Source organism: Diorhabda sublineata, chromosome 9, assembly GCF_026230105.1.
Source record: "Diorhabda sublineata isolate icDioSubl1.1 chromosome 9, icDioSubl1.1, whole genome shotgun sequence".
Classification (NCBI taxonomy): Eukaryota; Metazoa; Arthropoda; class Insecta; order Coleoptera; family Chrysomelidae; genus Diorhabda; species Diorhabda sublineata.
The window spans coordinates 25896070-25923436 of record NC_079482.1 but is presented as its reverse complement, the minus strand read 5'-3'; the positions used below and the strand labels follow the sequence as shown (position 1 = coordinate 25923436).

The 27367-nt window shown below is 30.2% G+C and overlaps 4 protein-coding genes across 6 annotated transcripts; 3 read left to right on the top strand and 1 right to left on the bottom strand.

The window, feature by feature from the left end:
- Positions 1-452: 452 nt before the first annotated feature.
- Positions 453-16793, top strand: LOC130448858 (ral GTPase-activating protein subunit alpha-1). 2 transcript variants are annotated; one of them, XM_056786401.1, is made up of 25 exons: positions 453-720; positions 776-886; positions 2246-2263; positions 2327-2498; positions 2626-2890; positions 2945-3086; positions 3144-3356; positions 3847-4208; positions 4264-4424; positions 4489-4723; positions 4842-5147; positions 5215-5476; positions 5540-5860; positions 6658-6935; positions 7000-7167; positions 8143-8442; positions 11004-11333; positions 11401-11775; positions 11870-12131; positions 12190-12362; positions 13031-13294; positions 13362-13520; positions 14731-14858; positions 15150-15391; positions 15539-16793. In XM_056786401.1, the coding sequence occupies exons 1-25, from the start codon at positions 597-599 to the stop codon at positions 15727-15729; spliced, it is 5562 nt and encodes a 1853-aa protein (XP_056642379.1). In that variant the 5' UTR covers positions 453-596; the 3' UTR covers positions 15730-16793. The 2 variants fall into 2 exon arrangements, with proteins under 2 accessions (XP_056642379.1, XP_056642380.1); XM_056786402.1 differs by lacking the exon at positions 2246-2263 and having other exon boundaries at positions 478-720; positions 15539-16784.
- An 873-nt stretch (positions 16794-17666) lies between these two features.
- Positions 17667-22538, bottom strand: LOC130448780 (N-terminal kinase-like protein). Of its 2 annotated transcripts, XM_056786290.1 has the most exons (12): positions 22314-22538; positions 21897-22160; positions 21623-21843; positions 21481-21571; positions 20915-21229; positions 20609-20830; positions 20281-20509; positions 19723-19914; positions 19435-19599; positions 19195-19346; positions 18984-19127; positions 17667-18831 (listed from the first exon to the last, which is right to left on the bottom strand). In XM_056786290.1, exons 1-12 carry the CDS (start codon positions 22425-22427, stop codon positions 18526-18528), a joined length of 2415 nt encoding a protein of 804 aa, XP_056642268.1. In that variant the 5' UTR covers positions 22428-22538; the 3' UTR covers positions 17667-18525. The 2 variants fall into 2 exon arrangements, with proteins under 2 accessions (XP_056642268.1, XP_056642269.1); XM_056786291.1 differs by lacking the exon at positions 21897-22160 and having other exon boundaries at positions 22314-22484.
- A 96-nt stretch (positions 22539-22634) lies between these two features.
- LOC130448770 (DNA polymerase epsilon subunit 2) lies at positions 22635-27286 on the top strand. The gene is made up of 8 exons (XM_056786278.1): positions 22635-22804; positions 22859-23401; positions 23475-23594; positions 23653-23794; positions 25497-25732; positions 26084-26267; positions 26723-26899; positions 27183-27286. The coding sequence occupies exons 1-8, from the start codon at positions 22734-22736 to the stop codon at positions 27258-27260; spliced, it is 1551 nt and encodes a 516-aa protein (XP_056642256.1). The 5' UTR covers positions 22635-22733; the 3' UTR covers positions 27261-27286.
- Positions 24326-25444, top strand: LOC130448773 (uncharacterized). The gene has a single exon (XM_056786282.1). It carries the CDS (start codon positions 24362-24364, stop codon positions 25196-25198), a length of 837 nt encoding a protein of 278 aa, XP_056642260.1. The 5' UTR covers positions 24326-24361; the 3' UTR covers positions 25199-25444.
- Positions 27287-27367: the final 81 nt, after the last annotated feature.

Below are 27367 nucleotides of genomic sequence, written 5' to 3'. Positions count from 1 at the left end.
CAAACAGGATGAATATGGCAGAACAGAAACATCAAGATCATCATTTAATCACGGTTTTATCCTGATTTTAATTTGACAATCGTAACCAATTAATATTAAAGATCAGGCTAAAACATGTCTCAATTCAATTGTAGATATAGATTCATCTTTCAATCTCCTCTAAAACTACTTAAATACAATTGCTTCCGAGTAAAAATATTTTATTTTGTAGAACTATTATCAATTCGCAATGTTCTGTAGGATAAATAAAAATTTACTTTGTATATTTCGTATTCAAATTACCTACACCTGAGGCGGAAATATTTTTAAGATAACAAATAAATTATTTTTGAAGTCTTAATTATTTGGAATTACACAAAATAGAGTAGTCTCGATTCCAATATCCTCTCATTTAATGAGGTGATGATCGTGAATTCATAAAAAAGAAGAAAGTGAAAGATAACCCACTCACTGACACTTGACGTTTTATATGTTTACGTCAATCCACATATAATTTTTACAAAAATGTAAAAGAAAAGCAAATAAAACTGGAGCTACGTTTATTTGACGAAAGTTGAATAATTCTTATCGATAAAAATGTTATATACTATGATGTAATGTTATCAACATTTGAAATGTTTACGAAACGAAATCTTGTTGATATTAAGAAATCAACAACTAAATTACAAGATCCCAAAAAAGACGTTGCTACTCGAGTGAAACATTTAAAGATTATTTTAGGTATAACTTTTAATATGCACGGTTAGATAATTATTCACGATATGTTCAATTTTAGAAAATGTGGATACCAGTGAAGCAAAAGGATTTTTTGAAGCTAATTTCAGTCATATCTATAATATCCTTTATGAAAGCTTTGTTCAAACTGAAACAAATCTGCGACAAAGAGGTAAATTGAAAGCTCCCATCCATATATATTTATTTGTATATATGTATTTATTGATACATGTATAAGCAAAGGATATTTATTTTATATGTAATAGATGTGGCCTACATTTCAAAAATACTTAGTAGCTACTCCCTATAAAAACTAAATGGTAGATAAATATGATTAAGGGTTGAACATAATATCAATAACCCTCATTTAAAATAAAAATATTTACAAAATTGATAGTTCTTGGAAAGTAATAATTTAATGAAAATAAATTTTTAAAGATCATCTACAAAATAGGGTACAAATATTTTAGAATCAAACATCTGTCATTATTTAATTCAAGCTTGGTTTATGCTGCCAAAATTTAAATTACTTGTTGAAAGACACAGAAATGGTACTTGTAATTCATAAAGAAAATTAACAGTAAACTAAAATTAAAACAAGAGTTTGTAAACAAAAAATGGGGAAAAGCAATGTCTGAAAGTCAGCAATTGTCCTTTATGCAATGGAACACTGACAGACAGTGTCAGAAGCTTTCCACATTTTTATTATAAAAAGAACCCATATAGGGAATTTCTATTGGTTTACTAGTTATTTATGATTATCCTTAATTTAATACATAAACCAAAAAATACCAACAAGAAAGTTTAGTTTGATGGTAATTGTAATTTAGTTTTAATTTTGGCTGGATAAACAAAACTTTAGTTTTGGAGTAACTTATGTAATATATTCATTTAAATTAAAGATAATTACCACTTTGACTTGCTAATTTATGTTTAAATAAATCATTAAAATTCTTAAATTTTTGTATTGCTTTCGAAAGATTTTTTCATTCATTATAATTCTTATATTTTTGTATCCTACAATATGGGATACAAACCAAAATTCAGTTTAATAAGCTCTATTTATTATTGGCATTTAATCAAAAATTTCTTATATTTAATTTCAATAGTACCAGTGTTAATAATTTATTTGCATTGATAATTATTAAAGCTTTAACAAATATCTCCTAATTATGTAATTTTTTGTTCAATAAAATATTTTGAAATTTGAAGACCCCTCATTTATGTGTTTCTGTTGATTAATTTCAAAATATCAATACCAATATTTTTTTATTAGGTTTGCATCGTATAACAAATTTCCTATCCAATAATTTTTTTTCGCTTTCCATTAGTAGAATAGTCAAATGAATGTGAAAATTGCTTTGAAAAAAATTTATCTAGAGTTTGGTATGATTTTTATCATTTCACATTGAAAACAAGGTTGATAGTAATCACCAGAAACACATAATTGTTAACTCATCATCTGCACTTTATTATCATTATGTAAATAATCACTTAATAATTGCTAATGTATCTGTTTCTGTGGTGACAGAGCTGTCTTTTCATCTGGGTAAGTTTTTATGATACAATTTGAAATGGACTAAATTTTGACATAAATAATTCGACTCCATAGTACATAAAGCTCACAAAGAAGAATTGGAATGTACCTTATGGATTCTTGAACAAGTGTTGTGTCTTTTACCGGAACTCATACACAGAAGATGGCAGTTACATTCACTCAGCAGACTTTTAGCAAAATTGTTACACCCTGGAAATTCTATAAAATTAAGACGACAAGGTATCAGGTATGTGGTATGTTTATCCATTCTTTTATTGTGTTTAATTTTCAATTAAAAAAAAATCAGTCCTAACATTTCGACATTTTTTGTTTCCAACATGGAAATTCTACTTTATTCAAGAGATTTTTTGCAGGTTTTTTTTAATGTGGTACCAAGCATTAAATGAAAATGCCCCAGAATATGTAAACAACATGTTCTCAGCACTGGTACCGGGATTTGGGAACCAAAGTGTATTTCAATCTCAATATAGTGGAAGCGTTTTTCACGATATCAATGCTCAGTATCCTGTAACTGCATCAGAATTATTACCGATTCTACCACCTTCTAGTGGAGAAAAAGCGCCCGACCACATTAGTAAATTCTACTTGGAAGCTTTACTGGAATATATTGTCCATACGGTACAGAACACAAGACCATTTTCTTGGTAGCATTAATGTTTATCATTATTTTAGGTTGTAAAATTAGAATGGCAAGATAAAACATCACACCACCATCGTTGTTTTAGTTTTTTATTAGAAAAATTCAAAGTTTACTATATTCCAAAAATTTTCCCCAACTTTAGTAAAGATACATCCCTATACAAACCAAATTTAGGTAAATGTTTCTGTTATCAAAAAAAAAAAAATTTGATTTTCATCTCATTATTTGTAGATCTGCCTTTGTTAAGAAGACCTGAAATTGAAAATGAATTTGTCCACTGTTGTGTTAGTCTTATACTTTGGATCGTTAACTATGTACATCAAACTAAAAAGACACATGATAATAAAGATGCTAATTCAATTGGGCCATCTTCAATACAAAATCTTCAAGGATCTCATGAAGATGATCCTCAACATGATTCTTCTCATCCAAGTTTAGACTCTGGTATAATTTTGTTAATATTTATTATTCAAACAAATAATATTTTACCATTCAATTTCGAGTTCTAACTCTTTAATTCTGCCCGGAACACATAATAGTGGCATATATTAAAAACTGTAATTATGTTTGGTGTTGTTTTTCAAATGTTGCAGTCAATTTGAAAAAAAAAAGAATTGTCAAACATTCGGTTTGAATTATTTTAATAATCTAATTGTACAGTGCGTTTCATAAAGATAGATTTATAAACATTAAAGTTCTAAAAGACCTTCGACAGAGTGCAACACGAGAAGTCTATAAATGTATTGAGAGATACTGGTGTTGATGGAAAAGACCGGTACTGGCGACCGGAAGACATATAGGTGAACGATCGACAAATCCAATAAGGCTCGACATGGATATGAACTGTCTCCAATATTGTTTAAAGTTGATCGCTAAATATATACCTATAATGCTTCACATATCTGCAATTAATACAATTATATTTTTGTTCTAGCTTTGTCAATTCAAACAAATAGAACCGCATCGGATGAGGAATTAGCTCCTCAAATAGTTCGCGAAGTTTTGTACAGTACCAGAGAAAACGTAAACTTTATCCATGAACTGTACCGCCAAGCGTTTCTTCTCAATTTCACTCACGTCGTAGCGATTAGAAAAATCATAGGGCTATATAAAGACCTAATACAAGGTAATGTAGTAGAAATACCTCCGTATGCTTTAGAATTACCTGAAGATGTACCGAGAAATATAAATGAAGATTTTTCATATTCTGATAACAGTAGACCGGCTCGATTACGAAATGATTCGTATTTAGGAGCCATTCATAAAGAAAATTTATTAGTGAGAGCTGGAACACAGGTGATAAATGTCTGGAAAATAATAATTGTGCGTTATACGCCTAATTTTTTTGTAGAATATTTATCAGCTATTTATGACTCACGCAGCTCATGTTTTTCTGGTTGAAATAAATTCACAAGTTCCAAGAATGTTGGAAGAACAAACAGACGCTTGTAAAAGAGTCCTAAACATATATAGATATATGGTAATGAATACCAGAATGGATAGCAATACATGGTAATGAACTATTAATAATAAATAAAGAATTCATTGTTGTGGTGATAATGTTTTACTATTCAAGGGAGCAACTGTTACTTGTGTTACTTCAAATAACTTCATTAGTGCTTGGAGAAAATCCTCCTAAAAAAAGAGCAACCACATTAGGAGGCAAATTGGCCCCAGCTATTTTCCAAACGTTAATTGTTACGTGGATCAAAGCAAATTTGAATGTGTTAATTAGTAGAGAATTGTGGGATAGATTTTTACATGTCATTACATCATTGACAGTTTGGGAGGAATTAATCAAAGAATGGGCGGTAAGTTTTTGTTTTTGTCGATACGAAAATATCGAATGAGTAATCGCATTGTAAATATTTGAAACGTTTCTAATGATTTATGATGCGTAGAGATGTCTATGAGAAGTTCGTTTTTTAGAAAACAATGGAAACTTTAACCAGAGTTTTAGCTCGTCATGTTTATAATCTCGATCTAACTAATCTACCTCTGGATAGAGTAAACGAAAATAGGTCAAAAAGAACTAGGAGAACTACTATAAGACAAGAACATAGTACAACACCTTGTGGCGCAGGAGAGATTGTTCATACGGCAGTTATTCGACAAGATTCCACATTGCCGGACGGACAATTATTATCCAAGAGAACAAAATCGACTTTATCTAGAAGCCATAGTGATAATGATTTAACATTGAAGAGAAGATCAACTCACATAAAATATAGAAATGTAAGATTTTTTTTTTGTACAAATATTTAATTTAATCTCGTTTATTCATCGCCATTATTATATTTAGATTAATAGAAAACGTTCGAAATCGTTGGAAAATATCGCAGTTCAAGATACTGAATCCACTGATCGCACTCGTTCCCCTAGTCCGGCTCCCTCCAGCGGTATGGAAAGTAATTCCATCAAAGATTCGCCCATTCAATTGGATATGTTGTCTGCTGATCACCAAACTCTCGAATTATCGGGCGAAAATAGAGGTGTCATTTGTGGAGGATCTGTAAGAGGTTGGTTGCCCGATGTCGCCGTTATACTTTGGAAAAGAATGTTGGGTACGAAATTAATATAATAATCGAAATGAAATTTATCGATAATATTTTTTAATTTACCTATAGGTGCTCTGGGAGACGTTAACCAAATATCCGATCCAAAACTTCATGCTCAAGTATTTGAATATTTAGTAAAATTGACAGACACCTTAATAAAGATTAGTCATAACCAAGGTATTTCTTCCGACAATATGAGTACCCCATCTCCTCCGGAATTGATTCCCCCTCTAACTTTAATTCTCCCTTGGTGCTTTGGAGCATTAGTGTTACCTAATAATTACGAAGCTGGAAAATTGAATGCCTTGAGACTTATTTGTACTATAACTGTTAACTGTGATAGCAAACATCGGACGTATTTGCCACAAATGTATAGGTTTTTACATACAGGTGAGTAGTAGTGTATTTTTCTTAACATTAAAATATTTTTTTAAATTTAGTTTTATTACAATTCAACGCTTTACAATAGTTTCATGAGCTAATACTGGTTGCCCCGTGAACCGTTGAACTCCAATTGGCAAGATGAGGTCATTTCCGACCATCTTTCAGGTCCTTCTGAGTCTTCTGTTGGGTTGGGATACTAACAGTGGATGGAGTAGTGTAGTTCCAGTCTGTTGCAGTGTTTTTTATTTTGATTGGCGATTTCTTTTTCTATGTAGAGGATATTTAAGTTTTCATGATTTGAAATGTACCAAAAGTCGTTTGTTATCATAAGTAGAATTTTTGATTGTCTTCTTAAGATACTACTTGTATTCGATTCGCTGGTACATCCCCATAGAGGGATATCGTACATCAAAATTGAATTTATAATGGTTTTGTAAGTAAATTATGAGTAACCAGTACAAATCTTTTGATCTGGAGTTAATTAGTTTTCGCTTCTAAAGGTTATATTCATTGTTGAGATGCATTCCTAAATATTTATTTAGAGCTGGAGGACACCGGTGTCTTTTTAATGAAATGTAACTTGGACAAATTTTGATTCTTCGCGTATTTAGCCATTTCTGTATGTTATTTAATTGTCTTTGGAGGATGATGGACGCTGTGGCTGTATTTTATATTATTTTCCTGTTCATGCAATGAGCTCTAATATAAACTATTAGAACCAGAGCGTCCTATGATTTTCACTTTTAAATTATTCCATATTAATGATGACAATTTATTATTAATTAAAAATTTTTATATTTCAGCTTTAACGGGTAGCTCAAAATTAGTGATAAGCACATGCCTGAAATATTTAGGTCCGAGATTTTTCTCTCTACAGTTACCCGGTGCTTCTTTGTTAATATTAGATTTTATTCACGCCTGTAACGTAATTTTAAATAATACCGAAAAATTGGAAACGTCGCCAAGAACTGAGGCGATGTCTTTCTTGGCGAATCTGCTTAGTCAGACGGAACATTTCAATTCCATATCTGTACTTCAACCAGATTCCGATATGCATGTTATATCGTGTCCGGATGTAAAGGTAAGAAAAATAAAATTATTCTATATATAATTGAATAATGAATAACAATCAAACTTTATTTTAGGATCATATAGTTAGTATTTTGTTGAGGGCTGGCAGGAGAGAACCTAAAGGTAAAGCTAGATGTATTGCGTTGTCTGCCCTTGGAATTTTTGTATATAGAGAATTAAAAAATCAAACATTCCATCCAAAGTTGGTGGATTCTCTTAACGTCATCCTTTTAGCTTTAAAGGTAAAATTTTACATAGTTTTTTTTGTTATTTAATATATACCACAAACCTCGTCGTAATAAGAAAAATATTCAATATGTAAAAGGATATTTTGGCCGAACAAACGAAAATCGTGGAATATTTTATTATCTATTTTATAAATATTTTTCAATTGAAAAAATTACAAAATGTATATTTCAAACTTGAGTATAATCAAACGATTTAAGCTCTGTTTTGTTCTTATGTCCTCTTGTCTTCCTCTTCTAAAATTTAATGGTACCTTTCCTATTCTTTTTTTCCGGCCTGCCACTTCTTCTTCCATTCCCTTTTTCTCCATTTGTGATCTATTAGCAACCACCTAACTCTTTGGGCTCTTTACATATTTCTGTCATTCCAGTGTTTTTTAGGGTATTTTCCTCTTCCGAACTTTTATTTTTTCACTACTTTTCTGGCTTACTATCCAGGACTTACTCCCATACAATATAGTCGTTAGGTACCTTTTGATATTCCTTTTTCTCTCAGAATAATATTTACAGAGCCCTACTAGATAGTAAACTGTTCAATATCTCGGTTTATTTTTCTTTCTCCTGCAATATGGTATTTGTAACTATGATAACACAGTATATATAAAAATTGATTTCAGTTAATCCTGAATTTGAGGTAGTGAATTCAATAGTGTGGCATTGTATAAAAAATAAACTGTGTATTTTCATTTATATAGACTACTTGAGTGATTTTTAAATTTTTCTTCATTAAAATCGGAAATTTAAAAATTATTTGTATCTTTTAATCAACTTTGGAACAAACAATACTCGATTTAGTACATTAAATGCAAATTACTAATTATTTAAAAAATAATAGAATCTGAAATTACTTGAAAGTTTGTGTACTAATATTTACAAATCATTTTTAATATTTGTCATATAATTTTATTATTTTTCATAGAACATTATTTTATTTATAATAATTCTATTTAATCAATATATTTTTCGTTGCAGTTCAATAATAAAGTGATAGCCCAATTGGCGAGTAATATATTATTCTTATTATGTGATCATGCACCGTTATTATGGACCCAATATCCAAGATTAAGTAACGCCGTTATTACAACTTTATGTTCCGCATTATTTCTACATACTCCACTTGGATCTACGGCTAGAGAAAGTGATAAGGCTTTAGGTACTGCTTTGCTGTTTTGTTTGGGGGAATGGTGTATGAAATTGGGGCCTCAAAAATTATTACAAATTTCCGATTACGGTGAACATAGAGGAACCTCTCTTTTACTTCAAGTATTTACGGTAAGATTTATATACTGGTTTTAATCATCAAATCTTTTCTAATTTACATGGATTATGAATAAATTCTGTCAAATTAATTGAATAATTTTTTTTGGAAAATTTAACTTGAAGGGTATTGAACATTTTAAAAGTATTATTAGATTGTTTTTAAATACTTAGGTTGATACATTCAGTTTCCCAGAGTAGTGTAAGCCCTTTTAGAGTATTCCAAAATGTGTGTATTCCTGTGTGTCCCGGAATACGTTATTCGAAGAGAAATCCTACAAATGTTTTCATCGAAATAAATAGAATGTGATTTGACCATCGTTAATTTCTTGTTTCTTTCATTTTAAAAAATTGCGCGATCTGCTCTCTGACTATATTCAATTGCCTAGCAACGAATCTGTTGTTTACTTGGAAACCGAATCCAAATAAACAGTATTGAAATTGGCGTAAATCATACATTTATTATTATTAAAAATGTCTACAACGGAAATTTTATTTGCCAGAAAAAAATTGAAATCCCTACCGACCGTATACGATAAAACGAAAACGGATGCGCGCGAAAGAAAAAGAAACGTTTTATATTTAATTCGAAGTTATTTAAGAGAACAAAATTTAGTGGAAAGTGCTGAAATTTTAGAAAAAGAAGCTCTACTCAATTCGGATTTCGAAATTTGTGAAAACGTCGATTTGGAAATCATCCTACAAGAATATCAAAGTTATTATTATACGAAATTTCAAAAATATCCGAAGATTGTTAAAAAATTGGAAGAACCTTCAAAAAACAATGATAAAATTAAAAGAAAAAATAGTGCTACCAAAAAAGAAATAATACAAAACGATAAAACGGAAACATTAGATTTTCCATTCGAAATAAAACCATTAAATAATGAACAAAACACCAAAAATGAAGAAATACACTTTAAAGAAAAAGAATATAACGATTCAATCGATTTCGATGTAATTCCTACCGATATGAAAGACATGGCGGAACAAATAAAAAAAGAATTTATTACAACTAAAGTGGAAACAACTTGGGACGATTGTATCGGTCTATATAACGTTAAAGAAAAACTCAAAGAAGCTACGGTGTATCCTTTAATCTATCCGGATTTATTTGAAAACCTTGTATCGTGGAAAGGAGTATTACTGTTCGGTCCGCCGGGTACCGGAAAGACTTTGTTAGCCAAAGCATTAGCTTCGGAAGGTAACAGTACATTCATAAACGTTACCAGCAGCACTTTTATCAGTAAATGGAGAGGAGAATCGGAAAAAATGATTAAGCTATTATTTCAAATGGCCAGAAAGTACGCCCCGTCTACAATCTTCATAGACGAAATTGACGCATTGGCAAATCAATCGTGCGTACACGAAGCTTCGAAGAGATTCAAAAGCGAACTTTTAACGCAAATAGACGGCGTACACGATTCGATTACGAACGTTTTCGTTTTGGGTAGTACCAATTCACCTTGGAATATCGATCCGGCTTTATTGAGACGTTTCGAAAAGAGATTATTAGTACCTTTGCCCGATGAAAAAGCCAGAGAAGATTTATTGAACAAATATTTATGTACGCCGAACGAAATATATAAAAAAGATTTGCAACATTTGGCTAAATTGACTTACAATTTTTCGGGTTCGGATATAAAAAGTTTGTGTAAAGAAGCGAATATGGTTATTGTTCGAGAAAAAATATCCGAAATCAATACAAAAGGAGGTAATAATAAAACTGATATAAATTTGAGGATGTTAAATGTAAAGGACGTCGAAAAAGCGTTAGCGAAAATAACGTCTTGCGTCAAAGATGAAGATAGTACGAAATATTTTAAATGGAACAAAGAGTACGGGTCTTGGTGAAATTTTATTATTCTATACATTTATATTATTATTATTATTATTATTATTATTATTATTATCTGTAATATATTGTTGTAAAGATTCCAAATCTATAGTGTCGACGAAAGAGAATATCACATAATAATCGGTTTTCATATTAATTTGTAAATTAAACTAAAACTCATAGAAGAGTACAAGATATTGACTTGGAGGACGGGACACAAATAAAACAACACAAGATAATAAAGAGATTTACAAAAAATATCAACAACGAATATATAACGCGATCCGTAAAAGCTGAGAAATGTGCTAGATGGAATTAATCTACGGAAAAACGTCAATGGTGACTGAAAGGTACTTTCGAAGAAAGTGCAACTGATAAATCCAGGTCTGACCGAATAAAGGAGATGATGAGAGTTAGAAACACATTAACCGATGACATTAAAACCAAACAACCTGAAGTGCTACAGTTGACATCACAAGGAAAAGAGGAAGACCACGAAGAAGCCGGACACTCGACAAATAATTAAAAAAAATGGGGTGATAAACAAACAGTTTTAAAAAACGTGGATTATTTAAGAATTCCGACAAATTTACTTTTTATGCACCTCATCGAACATCTAACTAATCTGTGGTAGCAAATTCCTTCGGAGTGACTAAGATTCTTATAACCAGAAGACAAATTCGAAGTTTTCGAATATTTTTCGTTTTATTTGATTTAATTTTTTTTTTTTTTGTTAAAGGTATTGAATAAAATAATGCTTGGGAAAGCGTCGTTGGAACATCCCGGAGGATTAACTCAACCTAGTATGAACGACGACTTTGATCCAAATATTCTTTCCGACGATTTAGAAATTTCGGAAAGTTATTCCTCTTCGAAAGATAATCAATGTCAAGACGCTATCAAATTATGCGCGAGAACAATCCTTACGCATCTAGTCACTCATCTGGGCCACTTTCCAATGGCCGTAGGTGCTACTAGGCTAAGTTCACTCGTATCGGAACACGATGACGTTCCCAATCTGAGTTCCGATGATCTATCGAGTAGTATTTTTTCCGCATCAAATATTCAGGTACATTTTTTCTAAATCTCAGTAGTTTTCAATATTTTTTTATTCGTACGTTTATACATTTTTTCAGTTATTTATTTTATCGAAAAACATAATAGCCAGTCTGGTGGAATTACCTACGTTGGAACTACCAGGTGGAGGAGTAACAGCTGGTCTATCGACCGCCGATAAACAAGTTAGGGTGATCTTGAGAGATCTTTCCGGTAAATCTAGTTGGGACGCATCGATTTTGTATAAGAATCCAGAAAATGCGAAGAAAAAGAAACCGACAGAAACGGAATATTTAAAATATCACGCGGAAAATTCGGAAAACATTATTCAAATGGAAAGTTTAATAACGGCACCTCTTCTACATAATTTACCGCAGAGCGCTATACGACATCGACCTCCCAACGTATTGCCGGATGTTTCTAACGCAGCGCCCGATTTAGATCAACTAGACGACGTAAGTACATTGACATAATGGTTTTCTGCATCGATTATATCGTATATATATATATATATATATATATATATATATATATATATATTTTTTATAGCTACTTCAATATTTGGGTCATACAAGTCCAGAATGTCTTGAAAACGCCAATCGAAAATTAAACGAACCAGCCGCTCCGCCAATGTCGACCGAATTGGAAAACGAGGCTATCGCGTCTGTTATTAGTCAAAGAAACATGGAATTGGAAGAGAGTAGGTATTCGCAACAAGTTCATTCGATGTTGGGTCAACCTGTAGAAAGACCAAATAGTCGATCGGAAACAAATTATCCGACATTTGGTAGCGCTGTCACTTATCAACAAAGTAAGTATACGTTGAAACAGAAAAACGCTACAATTTGATGACGTTTTTATTTCTTTAGATATAAAAAGCGCTTCGGAACAAAACGATTTTCAACATTGCCGTTTATTCTTCTCTCAATTGGGATTGGCCGGTTGGGAAAGAAGACAACAATTGCATTTACTTAATAAGACTGACAGATTGTTGAGAGAATTGAGGAATTTAGATAATCAGAGCTGTCGAGAAACGCACAAGGTAGGAAAATAATTATACAAAACACGCTGTTATTGTTAAAACTATATTGACATTTTAACGATAGACGAACTTTTCTATCATCAAGCTCATCTTCAGAAACTTTAAAGCAAAATAAACACTAGATGATTGTGATTCGACGGTTGCCTTTTAAGTTTTTATAATCGAACAAAAGGTGGCGTTAATGAGTTATGTAATAATAGAGACGACTATTCCCATCCCGTCATTTTGATACCTGTCGAAGAAGCAACGAAATAGAATCACTCTTGCCAACGAATATAGATGCCTAAAAGGGAAAATAACAAAAAGAATGTCGGGATTGTTGACGAGAAAAAAAAATATTGACTTTATTTGTTGATAATAAGTATTTTGATATTCTTTTCTCTATTACGCGGTAATTGAACAACAAATTAAACGTGAAATTGTAGACAACTGGAATTATTCGTATTATTTAACAATTTTTTGTAACACAAAAAAGTTTTATTATGTGAAATTATGTTGTATCTTTGATTTAGATCATCGTTTGTGATTTTTTTCGCCCTTTTTATTAAAAAGGTGAACAATAAAAGATATTTTTCGCTAATTTCACTAATAGAATTAATTCAGATAACAAAATAACATACCACACCTATTTGAATATGAAATAATTTATATAATTTTTTTATTTGCAGTTTGCCATTATTTACGTAGCTCCTGGTCAAGAAGATAAAAATTCAGTATTATCCAATCAAAGTGGGAGCGTCGCTTACGAACAATTTTTGGCTGCATTAGCTTGGGAAGTCGAATTAGAAAACCACACAGGATTTTTGGGAGGCTTACAACGTCAAGGAACAACGGGATTGACCGCTCCTTATATAGCTACAAGCTTCCTTGAAGCTATTTTCCATGTTGCTACCAGAATGCCTGGAGATACCCCAGAAGCCGTACTTAATAAGGTAAATAATTTTGTTCGCATGAAAACAAATATCTGAGTTCTACAATTTTTTTTTTTTTTTTTTTTAGATTAGACATTTGGGCAATGACGAAGTTCACATTGTATGGTGTGAGCATAACAGAGATTATAGACGTGATATCATTCCCACTGAGTTCTGTGATATTTTAATAACAATTTATCCTTTGCAAGGAAATTTTAATAGAGTAACGATTAATTTAAAATCAGACGTAAGTATTTTAATAAGAACATTTTTCCTTACACATTTTCCATTAACTATTTTGTAAGATTTGTCTTCCAAATAGCAAATTTATTTACATCCTTTGGTTTATTCGATAAGATCCTTTTAAATATACATTTTTAGTGTACACGACTTATAAATTCCAAACATACTTGGAATATGGGGATTTTCTTTCGAAAGTGTCGAGGATAGTAGAACTGGGAATCGCCGAAGCCACGAGAAGTACTACATCAGTAGTAATAGAAATAATCCTAAACCTTCAGATTATAGAATTGTTCATAAAAGGTGTAGCCTCAAAATGCGCTCTCCAGTTGAAGGCCAGAAATTAGTAATGTAGATAGAAAAAGAATAAAAAATACAAAATAGACTTTAAGGAAAGGATAAACATTCACTACAAAAGAAGAATGGGATGAAAAACCCATCGTAGAGGATAATGAAAAATCAACAGATAGTTCTGGAACAGGAAATGGTGTATATTTTGAAAGGAACTGAATATCCAAAAGTCTTTGAGTCTGAAAATTGAATGTAATATCCTTCAAGTGAAATTCTAAGCAATAAGGAATAATGAGAGAAAGTGATGAATTGAACAGAAACACACAACAATTGATACAAATAATAACAAAAAAGACAAAATAAAAAGTAGAAATGAGCATCTTCTTGGTACCTATATCGAGGCAGATAAATTTGCTAAAGGCAGAAAGAGTGGAAAGAATTCTTAAAAGACTACCAATAGAATAGTTTAAAGATGCTATCGACATAGGAATCAGAATAAAAAAGTGATTGCACCATACCCAAAGCGATTTAGCCAAAGAATAATGAAGAGAATACCAAAAATGATAATATGTAACATTTATGAAATACTTAATTCATAAGATCATTAGAACGGTTATCGGACTTTGTACTGTTGACACAAGACTCCAGAAATGGGAAGTAACAATGGTCAACTATTGCAAAGAGTGTATGTAACAGAGAGATACAGACGATCGAGCATCTGCTTTGTCGGTGATCTTGTAAAAATTGTTGGATTATTGATATAAAAGGGGAAAATATATTAGGGTGGTTAACTAATTAACTAAGTTTCCAAATCTTGAAAGATAAGGCCTCAGGCCCCCAATCTAGATCGAGTATTTTTATCTAAATATGGTGATTGTATAATTTTTTTTTTTTCTAATTTATATATTGAAGGTGATTATTTGCAGGTACCACATTTTGGAGTATTATTTAATGAAGCCATTGTTGAAACATCTGTATTAGCTGGTTTAGTTAGAACGACTGCAATTTGCGCCAGTAGAGCTAAGAGATTAACTTACCAACATTATCAACAGTAGTAAGTTTCCTTCTTCTTATAAATCTCAATTAGTGGAAAAGTATCAATTTCACTAAATTTCAGCCTTATATTATTACTTTTTGTATTAGTAATAGTTTTAATTTCTTTTCAGTTTTTTTCTTGAAATTTGAACATAAAATAATACAGTACATTTATACTTCGGCAGCTAATTTATCATTTTTATGATTGTTTGATCTATACCAAGGACTTCGCTAAAATTGAAACAATAATCTTTGAAAATTGTTTTTTTTTAACATTATTTTTACATAATTATTATGTGATTCATTTTAGTTATGAAGAACGTGCTAGATCTTTAGAAACAGTGGTGACGAAACATAAAAAAAGTACCACCTATGAAGAATTCATATCGAAGGTATATAGTCCCGTCCAAACGCCAAGTTCACTTTACCCTAGTAGCTTGTCATCGAGTAGTACTGAAGGTACTCCGAATTCATCAATGTTAGCAGCTGCCCTTTTGGACTCGCACGGACATGTACCGAAGAATTCCCAAAGACATGATCAAAAATACAGAGGTTTGTACTAACAATATAAACTTTGTTTTCATTGTTATAAATATTATTTGAAAAAGTTATACGTAACAACAACTGTGCATGTAGATTCTTCTTAAAAATAATATTGGATTGGATCACTGGATTTTTCTTTGTATTTATATTTTTTAGCTTCGGCGAATGATGCTACCAAAGCCAGTTGGTTCCAAAATAATGAAAATCAAATTGTCGAATCAAGTATATCTCCTAGACCTATGAAGAGAATTTCGTCAAATTTGAAACCATCCAAGAAGTCAGCAAAACGTGAAACGTCCGTAGAATCTCCACCAGAAAGTCCTCTACAAATAACAAGAAGAAAATAATTTATTTCAGTATCGAGCTAACATGTACAAGGTGTTTATAATCTTTAAAATCCAGTTGTTGAAAAAGAAAAAATATTTTATAGCTTTTTTCAAATTCTTTTAAACTATGTCACATTTTCATTTTTATTTATTTTTTCTACTTTTCTTAAATTTGGAAGTCATAATATGTAGTAAGCTTAAACTTATGTAACAATATTGTTAAGAAAATTATTATTTTATCTAGGTTTTAATAACTGTGTAGAATAATTGAACTATTTAATTTTTATAATCATAAAATTTACCACATGAGAATAAATATTTTTTAATTTTTATCACAATTCGTTAAAAACAACTAACAATTACGTTGACAATGTAAAAATACCGAAAGGTATCTAAAAGTATATTGAGTTAACAGTTTTATTTTGGCATTACCTTAGAACAAAACAAACTTGGTGGTTTTGTTAAACAATTTGTTGTTTTTAAATGCATCCAGCGTAAATTGTCAGACGTATTTGATATTTTTTTAGCTCAGTTCTAGATTTACTTGCTTATGGAGTTAAGAAATATAAATCTCTCAACTTAACATAATTTTAATCAATGAAAAGAGTCGTAATGTAAAAAATTCATTCATTCACACCAGCTTGAGAATCATCATTGATTTCGTATAAAAATATAATGTCCTTGATATTTATAATTCTATAATCAGATCGCATGCATAGAATTTTTTGCATTTATTTCACTTCTATAACTAGTATATAAGCTTAATACCATCAAATTATTTTAGAAATGTATCAAATTGTTAAGTTATGAGTGGTGCTGATTGCTTCCTTTTCATTCATTTTTGTTTATTTATTCTATTTCTGCATTAAAAAAAACTAATTTATTTTCTTAAACATTCATTATAATTTAATAATTAGGAGCAATGTACATTTTAAAATATAATTTTCAGAAATGTATAGTTTCGATAACATTTCAGTATTAACGTTTAATGTATTTATTTTTCACCGTATTTTTTTAGGTGTTTTATATAGTACTTACATTTGTTACAAATAAGGGCTTTATAATAAAATATGTAACAACTATAATTTTCATTTTTTTTAATCTAAAAATTTTATGGCTGCTAACAACTTACCAGTTTTTGATAATTCAATCTTGTCTTTCAATGAATTTGAAAATCGACGTTTCTATCTAAAGAAGTATCCACCGAAATTCCTGTATCTAGATTCAATTCATATGATTGTTTAGGGAGTACCTAATGCATAATGTCAAACCAAATCAACAATAAAAAAGGTCCAAAAAGTTAGAAGTAAAAGAAATTAACAATTTATTAATAATTATGAAGAAACTAATTTTGTGAAACATTGAGAAACTAGAGAATTGTTGTCAGTTGATAACGACCAGACTTTAAAGACTCTTATAAACTTACTTGCTCCCATAAACAAAAACTATTATGTATGTATTAGTAGAAATGGGTGGGGAACGTCAAACAAAATCGAAAATGTCCCAACAGTGACTGGATTGTTACATATTAGCGTCCTGGAGCGACCAAGGATACGTTATTGAATAGGGTGAATCGAGACAGATTGGATTTTGCATCACAACAATTTACTTACCTATTCTCTAATGATGGTGAGGGATTTTTTGGTTTAAAATTATTTCTCAAGATTTATTTTTTCTTTCCTAAGATAAATTAATGGTTAATAGTAAACGATCATTATTTCTTTATGTTCTTTCCACACCCCTTCATCAGATTGATGTATGGTGTTTCGAGAGCATTGCCTGACATGTATATTCGTATAAATTCGAATTTCTTCTTCTTCAAAGTAAAACGTGTTTTTAAGTACGTATTTTTTAAAAAGTTTCCAGAAGAGTGACCCGCTACCCCCACTTGACTGGAATTAATCCATACCTCCCAGACTGAACGAAAGGTAAATAAGGAAATAGGGTAAATAATTGAATATGCGAAAATGTAATTTAATAGAACTGGAATAATATAAATATGTAGATTGAATATAACCAACAAAATATAACTATATACAAAAATATCAATGTATAATTTCGATTTTGTTAAAAGTTTAAAATTGTTTTTATAAAATTAATCCTTGCGTAAGCTAGACAATAAAAATGTAATTTACCAACTGCCTAACCTTAGAACATTAAGAAAAATTACGTAGGAATATCGTTATCCTGAAATAGATATTTGTTTATAAATATTTAGCTACATTTAATACCAGGCCAAAACGTTTTGGTTTTTTTATACTTAGTGAAATGACACATATGAATTGAATTAAAGTTTGGTGAATAAACAAAACGGTCTGCAGACCTATAAACAATTAAAACGTATGCTATTTGTACAAGAGAGCTTTGAAACCATTTAAAACAATTATCTTGGAAAAAAATCCTTGTTTAATGATTAATAATATTATTGAATGGGAATTTTAATTTAATTTAATAATATTATTAAAATAACAAATTTCACTTTTATTTGTTCACCAACTATTAAAAATCGACAAATCTTTTTCAGTAATAAATATTTATGAATAATTATTTGATTTCTTGTTAACATAAAAGACACATATACACAATCTCCCCGTTTTTGGTAACTATACAATTGAAAAATTTATAAAAATAAGGTAAGACATTGTTAATGTCAAATGTTTATTACGTACGTATCGGTAAAGTATCACTTTCATCTTCACAGATGAGGGGTTTACTTTTAATTCATTATTTTCTCAGGAAGCTTTGGAGTGGTAATTCCAAAACAATAATTTCAATTTAAACGTGATACTTTTTAAAATTCATAAAATATTTCATAAATTATATTTTCTTCGCCCCCAACTTCATAGGTCCTGTAGTCTGTCTCGTCGCCCTTCTGGCCTCTAATTCTTTTTGTCTCATCAATCTTTTTTCTTCCCTTTTTTTCCTTGCTTCTTCTAATTTGGAATTATTTGCACCCGGATTTTCTTCTAAAGGTTCAAATTCATGATCTTCCCAATTATGAGAAGGTTGTGAATGCCTATGGTCAATAGCATTGGGTGACCAAGATTTGTTATCCGGTAAAATTGGAGCTTTATCACTAGAACTCCACGTCTCTAAAGGTGAAGTAGCTTCGACTTCTTGCTCCTTAAAAAAACCAATAAACTAATTATTTTAGGTTCACTACTTTGTGAATAGTAGATAAACTAGTAATATTTGCTATGTCATTTTTATCTAAAACAAAATAAACTTTCCAATTATAAACTAGTGTGAATATTAGAGAATTTTCCACTACATACTGGTTCCTCATCCAAGCTACCCCATTCTTCATTTTCCCATCCATCCGCCGCTTTATTAGTCGGCCCAGATCCAGATGGAGGACTTGTTGGATCACTACTTCCTGCACATCCACTCCCACTGCTACTTACCATTTGACCTCCAGTCTGTAAGAAAAAAAAAATAATCAAATTATTTTTATACTTCAGAAACTTTTACTCAAACGTTATTTACCTCTATGTCTCCCCAATTGTCATTATCATCCCAATTGTTATAATCATAGTCTGAAACAGAATCGTTACCTCTGCTAGCGTCCTCGTGCTCGAGAGAGGTCATAGAAGTAACACTTGATGTTGTCGTAGAAATACTACTACTGGAAGGTTGTTCTATAAAAAAATTAAAACATTCATCAATATAAGAAGAGAAGAAACCTCCCCTATACTAACAAAAAATAATAGATAAAGGAAAACCTACCCAATGATCCAGGTTTACTAAGCATCTTATTGCCCATGGGATTCAAAGACCTAACCGTATCAGATTGGCTTCTATAGAATTTAGCAGTTACGGCAGTTACTGCCCAACCGGCCCATGTTGCAGCTGCATTACTTAAGCTCGGAGTTGCAGTATTAACATCTGCTTCTATTAAAATAAGTTTTATTATATCACAAAAATGAAAAAGTTAAAATTTTAATATAATTATTTCCAAATAAAAATTGTTCAAATTAAGTAAATAGAGAAATTATTTTATATAAAATTGCTTACCCATACTCTCCCTTAAACTTGGATCTTCTGAAACTTTTTCTAATTTGCCTAGAAAACCTTTAATAGTTCTGAATACTGAATCTCTTACTATTTTTTCTGGATCCATTGTTAAATAGCAAAGTGCTGGTAATATACGGGATGCTACCTCAGACAACAAATAGTATTGTTGAGTAGCTGCTAATGCCAAAACGCCTATAAGATATTTTACAAAGTCATACTTCTAATAGGAAATTCTCAAATAAAATTGAGGGTAAGCTCATATTATTAAAGATACATATACAGTTTAATATTTTCTAAATAAAAATTAGAAGAGACAGAAAGACTAATATTTCTCAGTTTATGACCCTTTATGTCAGCACTTTGAAATCCCAAAGGTATTTCAGAAAATTTTAATTTCAATAAGCATATTTTCTTACTCGCTAAAATATTAATTAATATTAGTAGAAAATCGATTTTATTATTAATTCGCCTTTATCGGTTGTTTTTCATATATATTTCGTGAGGATTTATCTTCTTTTTAGGTCTCTTTTGATAGAAAATCAGTTCAATGTATCTCACCTGCGTTTCTTGCTGGAGGAAAAGGATCCCTCATAGCTCTAATAAATGCAGATATTAAAACCTTCTGTCTTATTTGCGGGTGGAGATGAGGAGCTATTTTACCTAGACATACCGTTGTATTAGTTCTTATACCGCCTTGATCATCTTTCGCTTGTAATCTAGAAAAGTGCCTCAACACTTCAACATTTAGATTATTGTAATTTAACTTAGGTGCTAGGTGTATCACAGACTGTAAATAAATGAAAAAAGATATTCATTATAGAATGCTTACTAAAACAACGCACTTTATAAACTGAAATAGTCAATTCTGTTTTATATTGGAACTTACTTTAACAGTCTGTTCTCTAATTGTAGGATTTGTGTCCATAAATCCGTGAGCGACTTGAGGAAATATTTGATCGTTGACTGTACTGGATTGTAAATGCCCAATAAAATGTTCTAATTGTTGTAATAATCTAGATCTTGTAGCTCTATCATTACTTACAAATAATTTTACTACACATGGCACAATTTTCTTTTGATATTCTGCTTCATCAAGCAATCTACCAAGCTGAAAACATATATATGTATTCGAATAATCCACTAATAGGATTAAAAAATTTTTGAGACATTATTGAATTTTTAAAATTCTCACCTTAAACATAGGTGCTAATACAGCAGATCCCGCATCTCCGTATTCAAAGGCTGTTATAAGCTGTGGTAATATCTTATGTTTACAGACATTGTCTGGAAAATTATCTAAATGTGGTGTTAAGTTGGAAAAGAATCGGTTTTTCTCTGTTTTATCTTTGATTTGTATTTCCTCGAGAAAGAGTAGAGTATCCACAAGATCATTTTTAAAATAGCCACCTAATTTTCTACACCTTGTTATAACATCAGCAGGATTAGGCCTAGCTACGGGGTTTGTGTTTAATAGTTCAAAATATAAGGATCCTAACTGTTTAGGTATCTAAAAGATTTTGAATATTTATAGAAACTAACAATATTTAAATATTATTATAAAAAGAAATTATTCAAATAGTGAACAAATATTGATAACTTTTTACTTTCTGGAAGAAAAGACCTTATTAAAAGAAACAAACAACCTCATATCTCAAATAATAAAGTATACAAAGACTTAATACATAACAAATTAGTTCAAAGTATAACATAAAATCATAAATACCAAAGTATATTGTATATATTGTAATTTATTCTTACTTTATCAGGATTTCTTAAAGACGACTGCACATTTAGAGGTCCATTAAATACCTCCCATATTAAACAGCCCAAGCCCCACATATCACTAGAACTTTAAAAAACAACCATAATATGAATAAATATAATACAAAATACCACTCACCATTTTGTCATATTCCTTTGTTTTGATGGATCATTTTTTTCAGGTGGACTGTAAACATCAAGACTAGATATTAATTTAAATTGTAGTGTAGAGTCCTGTGTACTTGAGACATATTCAACGCCCCCCAATTTCCATTCTCCGGATGAATTGACATATACTGACCAAATATTAACATTATTATGTCTCAAGTTACCATCATTATTTAAAAATGACAATGCCCTCTGGAAAAAATATATATAACTTTTATTTATAAGATTAGATTTTTTAAACTTACAGTTATTTGAAAAATACCCCATGCTATGTATAGATCTCTCTGCGGCGCATCTAAAGATAACTTCTCGAGATGTTCCTTCAATGGATCTACATGTTCAGTGGCTAAATATAAAACTTTTTCTGATTCCAAACTATCTATATAAGTAAGTATACTAGGGTGTCTTAAAGTTTTCAATCTTTTGACAGCTGCTTTAACAACATCTAATTGTGACTCTGGATTACTTTTTAAATCAAATACAAAAACAGAAACTTCTTCATTCGACCCCTAAAATTAATTATGACAATACAAATAATCAAAATTGATATAAATATTTAATTATTTGTATAAAGTATTGCTATAAATATAGTTAAGTTTAGTATAAGTTAACACGTAATTCTTTTTGGGTTGTTTATTTACAAATAGTTTGCCAATACTCACTTTTTTCTTTCCTTTATGTAGATTCCACACACTTTTGTCTTCTAAACTTGGCACCAATTCTCCAATTTCAAAATTGAAGTCTTTGGAAGGATCGCGAGAAAAAAATGACCACATATCCAATTTAATATATTATACTAATCTGACAAAAATTATTACACATAAATAATTAAATTTATAACCTAAAATATGAAAGTCTTCTTTTTTTTTTGAAGAATCATACGCAGTAAATGCAGTGCTGCCAAAGGTTATAATCGTCTTTTTTATAAGTAGCAAATTATGACTTTGGAAATTGTGATTCGAGGCCAATAACGCTAAAAAAGAAGATCGCATTTATTAAATTTATGGCGGGAACTAAAAAAAGGTTATTTTTAATATATGTGTGAATAAGTAATCGTATAATAATCCAAAATAATTATAATAATGGCTAACGATGAGAGAATTAAAAAAAAATTGCAAAACGCTTTCAAATTGAGTGGATTTAATGTTCGTCGGTAAGTTATTAGAATAATGTTTAACGTTTGATTACTAATGTTGATAATTTTTAGAGAATTCTGTGACCTAATAATAAAAAAGTTTAAAGAAGAACGTATGGATTTAAGCGATAATTCGACATTCGATACAATAATAACAAACTTATGTAACAGTTTGGAAAACCAATGTCTCTTAGAAAAAAGTATCGAAATTGAAAATATTGAGAGAGCTATAAAAGTTTGTCTTCACCATGGATATGATAACAACGAATCTATATTTAATGTAATCGACGCTTTTGATTTTCCTAAATTTACATATAATCCGGATCGTAAACAATACTATATAGAAAATAATAAATCGACAATACTACCAGATGCAGATGTCAAATCAAAACTATTTCTAGAAAGATATACGACAGTACTACAAAGGACCAAAAGAAATTTTCAACAAAAAGGAGAAAAAGATTTAAAATTACAAACTGTTGATTATCTGCTAACAGTTTCAAGTATTACTTTAGATAGAACATTAATTCTAGGCGCATTATTTCAAATTTCAGAAGGAAAATGGAGCTTGGAGGATCCAACTGGAATTGTAGAACTCAACTTAACACATGCTAAGTAATAACTATTCAATTATAATGTAATTTTCTTTTAACTCGAGTTCAACAATATAGGAGGATTTGGTTTTTAGATACCACGCCGGGTTTTTCAATGAAAACTGTCTAGTTTTAGTGAATGGTTATTATGAAGATCCTATTCTACATGTATCTTCAATCGTATTACCACCTGGTGAAGATTATAAAAGCTCAAGGTTTATTTTAAATTATGAAAATCAGTTTTTAAATACAATAACATTGTTTTTTTTTTAGACCAACGTTTGGAAATATAAATTATTTTGGGGGTTCTTCGATTGAGCCACTAAGAAATTCTCTTAGATTAAAAGAATATATGTCTCAAAATAAACATAAATTCATGCTTTTCTTTTCAGATGTATGGTTGGACCACCCTCAGGTAAGATATTTTTATATTATCCTCTACCAATTACATAAATTGTAAACTGTGTTGCATAACTAACAGGGAGACATTCTGTCGTGACTAATCAACCAATAGAACAACAATATTTTCTAAATATTGTCGAAAATAATAATTATAAATCTGGAGATTTCAAATGATTTAAACAATTTTTCTTTGAGATCTAGAAGTTATCGCCGTTAAAATACCAAAGTTTTATTGGTATAATCTGAAACCTATAAAAAAATTCGTTATTTAATTTTGTCATTTTTGAAAAATTTTCAAAATAATAATTCTGAAATAGTGTTGATAATTAAAGTAGATGTAAAGCTATATTTTTTGCTAGTAGTATAAAAATAATACGAGGCCTTTCAATTTTTCACACAAAGAGAAACAAAAACGAACAATCCGAAACAGTGTTTTATTACTTTTCGAAATATTTCGAAGGTTTTAGTACAAAATTATCTCGTATCAATAACGGTGTGATGATCGGATTACTAGTCATATCTTCTATTTGTCAAGGTTATGTCATTTTTCAACAACATATTGTAGTAAAATTAAATAAACATGGATGCCGATAAAAAATCGGAAAAGTTATCAGTTAAAGATTTTGTCAAAAGTTCTCCCGCGTTGCGTTTAAAATCGATAAAATTACCTCGCGACCTTAGCTTGGGTCGAAATAAATCTTATAAGAGGATCTACACACCAAATCTTAATGTAGTTAGAAAAAAACATTATGCCAGTAATAAATCGATAGACCAAAATGAAACTAAAATTAAACAACAAAAGGAAAAAGCCAAAGAAAAGCCACAATTTGTGCAGTCGAAAGGTATATTTACAGAAATAATAGGAACTTCAAAAGCCACATTACGAAAAGAACGTGATATACTGGACAAGATCGTACCAATATTTTCAAATAAAAAATCTATCGGACTCGATAAAAAACAAGAATTTATCAGAGAGGATATAAAACAAAATCTGGAAGATACTGATGAACAAAAATCCTCATTTTCTCCAGTGGAATGGGATGAATCTTTATTATCTAATTCTTGTATACCACCAAAAATGGAACCGTTTTGGAATAGTGATAACGGTCAAACAACATATTACCTTTGGCAATTACCGATATCGTTTCATTTTAAGAAAGAACAGGGAAATGATTTCACTCTCAAAGATTTTCCGGAAGGAACTATAGGAAAACTTTGCGTGAAAAAATCTGGAAAAGTACAAGTGGTGATCGGTAAATTGAGCTATAAACTTGATTCATCATCACATTGGGATTCTCCTAATGAACATTTGGTGTCGACTCAAATCAATAATAAAGAATCTCATGCTACTGTTTTGGGCTCTGTAACAAAAACGTATATTCTTGATCCAGACTGGGATTATTTATTAAATATCTGAATCTATCTTAATGTTGTTTTACAAGTAATGTATTGAGATTGTTCTATTCGAATAAGAACAGTTGAATTTGTCTCCAGCCGCACTGACCAATCTTTAAAATTATCATATTTGTGAAAGTACAAAGTAATGTTTAGGAATTTTATCTAGAGTAAATGTTTTATTGTAATATTTTTTATCAATAAAAGGTGTTATCAATAATTGTTTTCTATTGAAAATAACTCATTCACTTATAAAAGTAAAACAAAATTAAATGCTAAATGGATAATTTAAATTGTAAATCATAGTTAATATTTTACAGGTTTTTGAAAAACTAGAATGTTTATTCAATGGTTTTCAAGATTGTCCTCCAATAGCTTTTATTTTCATGGGAAATTTCATGTCAAATTCACACGGTAGTGAAATGATGGATACATTAAAAAAACTATTCAAAAGATTGGCTGATCTTATAACAAATTTCCCTGGAGTTTCCAATGATAGCCAATTCGTTTTCGTTCCGGGTATGGCGGATCCCTGCTTCACGCATATAGCACCAAGGTGAATCACAATAAATAAAAATATTTGTTTGATCAATAACATTATTAAATAAGTGTTTAAATATTTCCAACTGCTCTTTCCTATTTTTTCCACTCTTGTTTATTCTTCCTATAAAATCTTATTTGTTTTGCATTTATCATACATTTTTTTGACCCATTTTGCTTTTCCAAGTAAACCGGTCCCGTTCCTGTTTATAGGGTACCCCAGGAAGGTCCTGGTTATTTGTTTGTGACCTATTTACATTGTTCCTTATCAAGGGGGACTTCAAACAATTGTAATTTTTCTTTCGGATAAATAATAGAATTATAGTCGTTTGTATATACAATTTCAGAACGTGATTTTCCTTTTTAGATTCGCCCTTCCAAGCTACGTCACTGGTGATATGAAAAAAGTATTACCAAAAGCAATTTTCACAACGAACCCCTGTAGAATACAGTACTGTACCAGAGAACTGACTTTATTTAGAGCAGACCTTATGCCCAAATTCTTGCAAGGTACTTTACATAAACCGTCCAAAGATGAAATACCAGATTGTGTAAGTTTACTATACTATAAGATGATCAAAATCGAAAAATAATTTTACATAAAATACTAATATAACCCTTATTTATTCTAATCTTTCCTTATTTATTTATTCACAATTTCTCCTGATACGAGGATGGATTTAAATATACTTTTAACTAATTTATATTATTTGTTCACGATTTAAGTTCTCGTTTGTTACAACTGCTAAAACTACTTTCTCGAAATTAGTCCCAGTAGTAATGAAAAGCTTAATTATCTAATTTTGCGATATTCCCTTTGTTTATTCACAATTTATTCTTCAAAATTTCACGTTTAATGGTGTTGTATTGGTTAGGTTGTATTGTATAAGGCCTGATTTCTCATAATTCAATTTTGACTAAAATCTGTTAGGAAATTAATATTAATCCCCTTCGAACTATTCATATTAGCATAAAAAAGTAAAAGGATAAATTGCATTTTTTTCAGATAAGACGTACAATAATCAGTCAGGGTCATTTAAGTCCATTTTCATTAAATTCATTGACAGTTCAGTGGGATTACGATTATTGCTTAAGATTGTATCCGTTACCCGATGTAGTAGTTATAGGGGATAAATGTGAAGCTTACGAAGGAAGTAATAAAGACTGTCATGTAATAAATCCAGTAAGTATAAATAAATTTCAAATTCATCTATAAAATCGCCAATACATAGAAGAGAAAAACACAGATTGCTATTCTTTTATACATACAACTTGAATTATTTATACAGTTAGGTTATTCTTCTTTTCCCTATCACTTGTCTTTTGCCTATATGATTAAGCAGCTATCGAACATTTTCATTGTGTACAGTTTTGTGATCCGTCAATTCCAGTAACTAAATGGTCGAATTGAAAGAATAAATACAAATATGGATGTTCCATTTAAGGATTAATTTTATTTCTTTTAGGGTCCTTTTTGTGAAAACGGTTTTCAATTTTTGTCATATTTACCATACACTAACACTATAGAAGACTGCGCTTTATAATTTTAATAAAATTGAATGTGAAATTTTTTATTTTTTTTATTTCAAATAACCCAGTTTACTCCAAATTTGTTTTTATTTATATAAATGGATTTATTCACCAAATATGA